Below are 7,845 nucleotides of genomic sequence, written 5' to 3' on the forward strand. Positions count from 1 at the left end.
TTCGCTATATATTTGTTTCTCCGGGAAAGCCTCAGCCTTCACGGGCCATTCTTCGGATATACCGATAATCCCTTGAAAATCCCTAGAATCCTGTAGGACAGTGTAGGATACTATGCTTTATATTTCTCTGGAGTTAAAAATCTGCCGAGCACTTGGTCTAGTGAGAATCTCACTTGGTAAGACAAAGACGGAGATGCTGGTTTACGTCCCGTATCTTGGGAATGGGGGCCCATCATTTTGAAAGGTCTGGTTTCTTCCTAACAGAGCAGACTGGCTGGGAGTGGGTGGCTCGTTTTGGAGCGGGATTGAGAAGATGTTTAGAGTTGTGATATGTTGCTACTACCTGTATTAGTTCAAAGGACGCCCAAGAGCTTCAGCGGGTTCGCCGTCTTCGCACTTTGGAGTAACTAAATGGACGCTTAGCGGGGGGGGGGGGCCTCGCCATATATACTGTACCATCAGAGTCTTGGTCATATTGGTTTGCATTATGATAACATTCTCAAGCGACGGTGGTTGGGTTCCCAGGGGTGGTGGATATGAAACACTGACTGGGTGCTAACCGCGGATGCGATGGTCCCACATCCCGCAAGATACCATGTAGCAGGAAGCATTGCACAAAATCGTTCCACCGCTATCTTATGATGGTGAACTTGTCACCGATTGAGAATTTTTTAAGATCGAATAAGAACTCGGCTGTACAATAGGAAAGGGGGTTGATGTAAGTTGGGTCCAAGAAACGTCAATCCTACCGCGATGCTTGCGCCCGATAATTCCAGCAGAAGTTACTTCCAACTCGAATACGAAGGCGGCACAATGGGGGGTACCAGTCGAGCCAATGCCCCGTCGCAAAAACCGTACGGAATCTGCTAGAACGTTGGCTTGGTATTCCAACGCATTGGATGATGAGCCAAGCAGCATATAGCCCTAGAGTATATCCCTCTGGATGTCGTTGGGGGATTTTTTCGCGAGGGTTTCATTCAAACTTGAGCGGAATTGTTGCGGCGCATAGGAAATGATTATTAGTACACATTATTCCTTTGTCATAGACATCTTTTTTTCTGAGACATTTTCTAATACCAGCGTAGCATAGGAGGAAGTGATTATCGGAGTTACATCAAAAAAATTAATTTTGCCCCGCATACCAACTACGGGTTTACAGTATCATAATAGTTTTCCAAACGTTCGTCGGGCCTGTGACAACAACGTACAGTACCAGTATCCCTCTGCACCACCTCATCTAAACATGCGGGCAAGCCCCACAGTCCGAAGCTTTACTCGGCCACCATTATTACCTCCAAGGGCCCGGTTTGCGTAACTGCGTTGAAGGATTTGTGTGACATCTGTAGAAACTTCCATGGGGCTTGCTGGAGGCGCGGTATTCCACCGTTCAATACCCGTATGAATTTACTAACTTATTGACCAATACCATTTAGTCTTCTATAAATCCGCTGGCATCCCCGGCCTCGAGGCCTTGGTTTTCCAATATTCACCACTTTCTTTCAAGCATACCCTCGTGATCCGTCACCATCACGAGCCCTACCCTTCTCTGTTTATGCAGACCTGCTGAGCTACCGTTTTCGCACATATTCACACCCCTCCCCATCTTTTTTTTTGGTTTTGCCTTCGTTGGTTTCCCTTGTGCAACAACGACAGTCCAGCAAGTACGAGCACAGCAGGCCACCCCGCAAGACGAGAGAGCGCAGAACCATCCAACAATCATTGCTGCTAAGGGTGATTCCCACTTCCTGCATCCAAGGACTCGGTCTTATCACAGAATCGTATCCGGGTTTTAAGCCTATCTAGCACAAAAAAACCCTTCAGATGGACAAATCACCAGCCCTACTGAATACAGGTTTCCTGCTAGGCGGGTTAAGTGCCAGAGCTGAACGTGATGTAAGAATCGCAACTTTATAGACCTCCGAATTTTGTGTTCTCTTAGGATATGCATTCTCGCGCCGTAATTACGGGAGAAGATCCTATTTTTGTATAGTATTTCAGACTTGCATAACTCCTGGTTCCCCACCGGGTCAGATCAGATAGCCGGGAAAGGGCGGGTACCCGAACATTCTGTGGTTCCGCACTGTTGCAACGCTGTCCTTTCTAGCTGTAGATCCACCCATCTCGACCTTTCTCTATTCTCCATCTTCGTCTTCTCCATCCTCTTTATCCTCCACATCCTCTTCTTTATTTCTTCTCAGTTTCTGTGTTAATTCTATTTCTCTCTCCTTCTTCTCCCTCTTTTCTATCAGAGTTCGGTTGCGCGGATTGGGATCTTTGTTCCTTCCGCCTGCTGTGTTTGTTGCCTAGGCCTTATCGGTTGTCTTTCCGATACGCCTTTAGCCCTTGTGGTTATTCGATTTTCGTCTTCCCCTACCCTGCCCTGTCCATCTCTCCTCTCCTTTCCTTTTTCTTCTTCCCCTTCTGAGCTTTTCCTTCTTTTCTCTCTTTTCTATTGACGCCACCCCCCCTACTCCTGTTGTCATCTCTTGCGAATTTCCTCCTACTGACAACCGATTCCTTGCCGTTACAGGATTCAAGAGTCATGGCCACCCAACTAGACACGTTGGACGTTCTTGTCCTTGCGGCTCTGCTTCTCGGTACCATCGCATACTTCACCAAAGGTTCACTATGGGCTGTCGAAAAAGATACTATCACTGGAATCTATGGAGGCTCTAAGGCTAATGGCGCGGCCACCAAAGGCAGCAAAACTAGGGATATTGTTAAGACTATGGAAGAATCCGATAAGAATATGGTTATCTTTTACGGTTCACAAACAGGAACAGCCGAAGATTATGCCTCTAGATTGGCGAAAGAGGGCAGCGCTAGGTTTGGGTTGAAGACTATGATTGCGAACCTTGAGGAATTCGACTACGAAAATTTGGACACTCTCCCAGAAGATAAGGTTGCAGTTTTCGTCATGGCTACTTATGGTGAAGGTGAACCGACTGATAACGCTGTGGATTTCTACGAATTCATCATGGGTGACGACGTTAATTTTACTGAGGGCGATCGCTTGGGCAACCTTAAATTCATTGGCTTTGGGTTGGGCAACAACACTTATGAACATTTTAACGCTGTCATCCGCCGTCTAACCGCAACTCTCTTGAAATTGGGCGCTAAACAGATCGGCAACATTGGCGAAGGCGACGATGGTACTGGTACTATGGAAGAGGATTTTTTGGCCTGGAAGGAACCCATGTGGAAAGCACTTCAAGAGGAGATGGATTTGGAGGAGAGAGAAGCTGTCTATGAACCTGTTTTCTCCATTGCTGAGCGCACGGAGCTTTCGGTCGAAGACGACACTGTCTACCTTGGTGAACCCAACAAGAATCACCTCGAAGGAGGTTCTAAGGGACCCTATGGAGCCAACAATCCCTTCATTGCACCAATCAAATCCTCTCGTGAAATTTTTACCGTCAAGGATAGGAACTGCTTGCACATGGAAATTGATCTTACCGGCACAAACCTTTCCTACACTACCGGTGATCACATCGCTGTTTGGCCTACCAACGCTGGTAAAGAGGTTGATGGGTTTTTGAAAGTCCTCGGTCTTGAGGAGAAGAAGGATGGCGTAATCGATGTTACCGGAATCGATTCTACTGCGAAGGTTCCGTTTCCAACACCCACCACCTATGACGCGATCGCCCGCTATCATCTCGAGATCTGTGCTCCCGTCTCCCGTCAATTTCTTGCGTCTCTTGCTGCTTTCGCCCCAACTCCTACTGCCAAAGATGAACTCACAAGGCTCGGTGGTGACAAAGACTACTTCCAGGAGACAATCTCATCTCGGTATCTCAACATTGCACAGGTCTTGGAGCTCAACGCGCCTGGCGAGATTTGGTCAAACGTCCCTTTCTCCTTGATGGTTGAAGGACTGAATCGTATTCAACCACGTTATTACTCGATCTCATCCTCTTCGTTGGTTCAACCGAAACTTGTTTCAATCACTTGTGTCGTTGAATCTATCAAAGTTCCTGGTGCTTCACATACTCTAAAGGGTGTTACCTCAAACTACCTTCTCGCTCTTAAGCAGAAACAGCATGGGGACCCGGAACCCGACCCACATGGACTCAGCTACGCAATCACTGGCCCCAGGAACAAATATGACGGTATCCATGTCCCGGTCCATACCCGGGCGTCAAACTTCAGGCTTCCTAGTGACCCTTCCAAGCCTGTTATCATGATTGGGCCCGGTACTGGTGTAGCACCCTTCAGGGCTTTTGTTCAGGAACGTGCAGCGCTTGCGGAGAAGGGCGAGAGGATTGGAAAGACATTGCTGTTTTTTGGTTGTAGGAAAGCTTCTGAGGATTTCCTATACCAAGAAGAATGGAAGGTCAGTGCATTTGGTGTTTCAAATAGTATTCATCTCACTAACCGCGCCAAACTAACACAGGAATATGCTTCAAAACTCGGAGATTCGTTCTCACTCATCACCGCTTTCTCACGTGACGGACCTGAGAAGGTGTACGTGCAGCACAGACTGAAAGAGCGCGCCAAAGAAGTTAATGAGCTTTTGGCACAAGGTAGCTACTTCTATGTTTGCGGAGACGCTGCCCACATGGCCAGAGAGGTCAATACCTCCCTCGGAAGCATCATCGCTCAGGAGAGGGGTTTGACAGAGACTCAAGGAGAGGAAATCGTCAAGAGACTGAGATCTAGCAATCTATACCAGGTAGGTGTGCTTCATCGCTTGAATTGCATACCTAAGGTGCTCCTGGGCCTGTGTCGATATGGAACACCATGCTCAGCTCGCCAAGCTTCTTCCCTTTCTTTCCCTTTTCTCCCTCTGCAACAGACCACTAATACGCCCTTGATAGGAGGATGTCTGGTCATAATCGACTGGAAGCGGCCTCGGCACGCTAGTGCTGACGTTTCCCGACGTTTTCCATGTTTCTCTTTTCTTTCTTTCTTTTTAGCGCTTGTTGGAGAATTATTTCCCCCGGCTTTCATGTCCTTCGTTCTATTGCCAATAGGGATAGACCATGATGAATTTCAATTTCCCTTCTGTTTCTTTTAAGTGCTGGTAATTTTCTTCTTCCTTACCTTCGAAAAGTGCATTGCGTACTTTGCATGTCATAAATGAATGTTCTTTTTTGGCTTTTGCCTAGGTAACTCTTCTAGGCTGGGGCAATATGATTGTTTGGTCGGTGGGGAATGTGGGGCGACGTACAGCACCACCTAAACGTTTGTGGAGTACTTTAGAGGGTGTGGGGAAAAAACGGCAAGGTTGTGTGTGTGTGGGCGGGTGGTTTCCCAAGATGGTTTGAACGCATATGTCCGTACAATTTACAATAATATCATAAGATCCTTGACTCCGATGAACCCCATCCATCCATCCACTCTGTGTTTGCCAATTCAGAAGATGTAGGTAGACTGAGAGACTGCACCCCGGAGTGCAATCGCAGCCCCCCCCACTCAGAGTCAAACGCCCACTACGAGCAACATGACGAGGGAAACACGATGGAATATCTTAAGATATAAAACTTATCATGAAGTATGATAGTAGTTAGTTGCAAGTTAATGGGAAAAATCCCAGTAACGAAGCACAGATTCCTGCTTTTGGCAGTAAGTACTGTTGTAGCCGGGAAGTCCACTTGGGCTTCGATACAATCCACACACCTTCTAACGAGGCGGCTAGTACTCGTACTGTACTCGAATACCGATATTATATACCGATGCCGGCGCCGTTCCACAACAAGATATGATACGGGTTCTTTTTTTTCCTTTCCCCCCTCCCTCTCGTGCCGAACCGCACCGAACGGCGCTACTGTACCGGTACTCTAGACCAGCGTCATAACACAAACAAAACGAACAAGCAAATCCCGAGAAGGTCAAGCCACTTTCCCCCGGCAAATACCGCCGTGGTCCACCCGCCCATCACCAGCGGACCGGTAGCGTTCTGTACTAGTACAAACCCGTCATTAAGAGTATGATAACAGTACTAGTATCCACTCCAACTTGTAAGGTGTTACTTGTACTAGTTAGCTAGCTGGCTAGACTTACTCCATACCGTACCCTAAGTCCTTCACGACGAGTGCGTCCGAAACCCTGGTGATTTGGGTTTGTTTATTGATTGCCGATTGGAGGGATATTTTCCGGATCCCGTTTTTTTTTATTGCCGAACGGGTGTGCTTGGACGCTGCTCATCACGGACCCGCTTGTATACCGTACTATTACCGTATCCTAACCGGTGCCGGTAAGGTATGGGTACGGTACGAGATCGGCCCGGTGCGGTGCTAGTTGGTTAGTCCAGATGCCCAGTTGTTAACCTTAATCTGCTGTGTCATATTGCACTAGTACTATTATGTCGGCTAGCGTGTCTCTGTTCTGTGGTTTCCTTCTTTCTTTTTCTCCCTTTTTAAGTGGGGGTGGAGGAGGGGTGGCCATTGTACTCGTACTGTATTTGTGCTGGTACTCGTACGAACGAATGAACGAGCGATAAGAAGGGTGGGAGGGGGAAGAGTAGGCTCGTGCGTTTTTGGCTCCTCTCCATGGCTGTGTGGGTTGTGCCTGTGTTATTTGGATTTACCAACAATAGTAATTAATTGGTGCTGACCAGTATTACGGGTGTCGCGCATCTGAGCAAGTGAGCAAGTGAGGAAGTGAGGAAGCAAGGAAAGGAAGGAGATGTGATAAGACAAGGCATGAGATGAGATGGAGGCACGGAAGAAATTGTAGGAAAAAAAAATCCCCCATCCCCCATTCCACCCATTCATCAATCAAGTATCAAGAATCAAGATGCCCCAGGTACGACATGATCTAACCATCCAATCTAATGCCCTAACCGGATTTCGCACAACATGCATAACATGGCTGGCTTTATGTACAGTACTCGCACCAATACGGGTACCGGTATGATAAAGGCGGGAGAGGGTATGAACAATGTCTGCCCCTCCCTACATCGAGGAGTGGACTATTCACTACGGAAATACCGGTAGTATTCTCAGATCCGGAGGGTTGATGTAGCAAGTCCTTGGATCAGTTGTAATTCGTTAGGGTTATTTGGTCAGGTTCGGCTTTCTTGAGAAGAGGAGAGTTCGAAGGTGGAGTATCATAGGATAAAGGTACCGGTATCATACAGTGCCGGTACTTTGTGCGGTATACCGGCATGGCACTTGTGCGAGATTCGAGATTGTCTACTCTGCACTCGCACGAGAATGATTGATTGAACCAAGTGCTCCACTTGCCCAGACAATACCGTAAGTACCCGGAAACTGGGATTCGCAAAATATATGGTAAGAAAATCCGTGTGTATCTGAGCGCCCATCCAAATTCGCGACCCCTGTTTCCGGGCACCGATTTGCCAGAGGCAAGCACTGCCATACCCCTTCCCTTCTTTCCTTCCTTGCCTCCTCCACTTGCATTAACCCCCACGCTACCCGAGTGTAAACCTGGTAGGTTCTGCATGTCTCCTTTGCCCCTCTCGTTCGTTCATTCGTTCATTCCCGCCCGTCGATTTTGTACGAGCACGGTACCAGTACTGTACCGTTCGGTAAACGATGTATTAACCTCTGTCAGTTCCATGGTCTAAGCTTGACTTTCTATCATTGTTGTTAGTATTATCATCATTATTATTATTGTATTGCAATTGCCCTAAAAGTCGAAAACTAAATGAAGGGAATGATGGGGGAAGGGGAGGACTCCACACCTCATTTCCAATGGGCGGGCAAACGGGTGGCGGAGGTCTGAAAAAAAAAAAAAAAAAGCGGGAGAAAGACAGGAAAGACAGGGAAAAAAAGAAAGAAAACAAGCAAGGAAATTTCGGCGGGTGGGTCGGGGGGGAGTGGAAGAAGAAAAAAGTAATCTGGCCGACCCGTCCTTCCATTCCTTACATCCCATGAACCG

At 47.6% G+C, this 7,845-nt stretch overlaps 1 protein-coding gene; it reads left to right on the plus strand.

The window, feature by feature from the left end:
* Positions 1 to 2,242: 2,242 nt before the first annotated feature.
* Positions 2,243 to 5,312, plus strand: GSTUM_00003136001 (uncharacterized protein). XM_002836805.2 has 4 exons: positions 2,243 to 3,952; positions 4,040 to 4,333; positions 4,394 to 4,672; positions 4,818 to 5,312. The coding sequence occupies exons 1-4, from the start codon at positions 2,543 to 2,545 to the stop codon at positions 4,833 to 4,835; spliced, it is 2,001 nt and encodes a 666-aa protein (XP_002836851.1). The 5' UTR covers positions 2,243 to 2,542; the 3' UTR covers positions 4,836 to 5,312.
* Positions 5,313 to 7,845: the final 2,533 nt, after the last annotated feature.

This window comes from Tuber melanosporum (genome assembly GCF_000151645.1).
Source record: "Tuber melanosporum whole genome shotgun sequence assembly, scaffold_161, strain Mel28".
In the NCBI taxonomy this organism is placed as follows: domain Eukaryota; kingdom Fungi; phylum Ascomycota; class Pezizomycetes; order Pezizales; family Tuberaceae; genus Tuber; species Tuber melanosporum.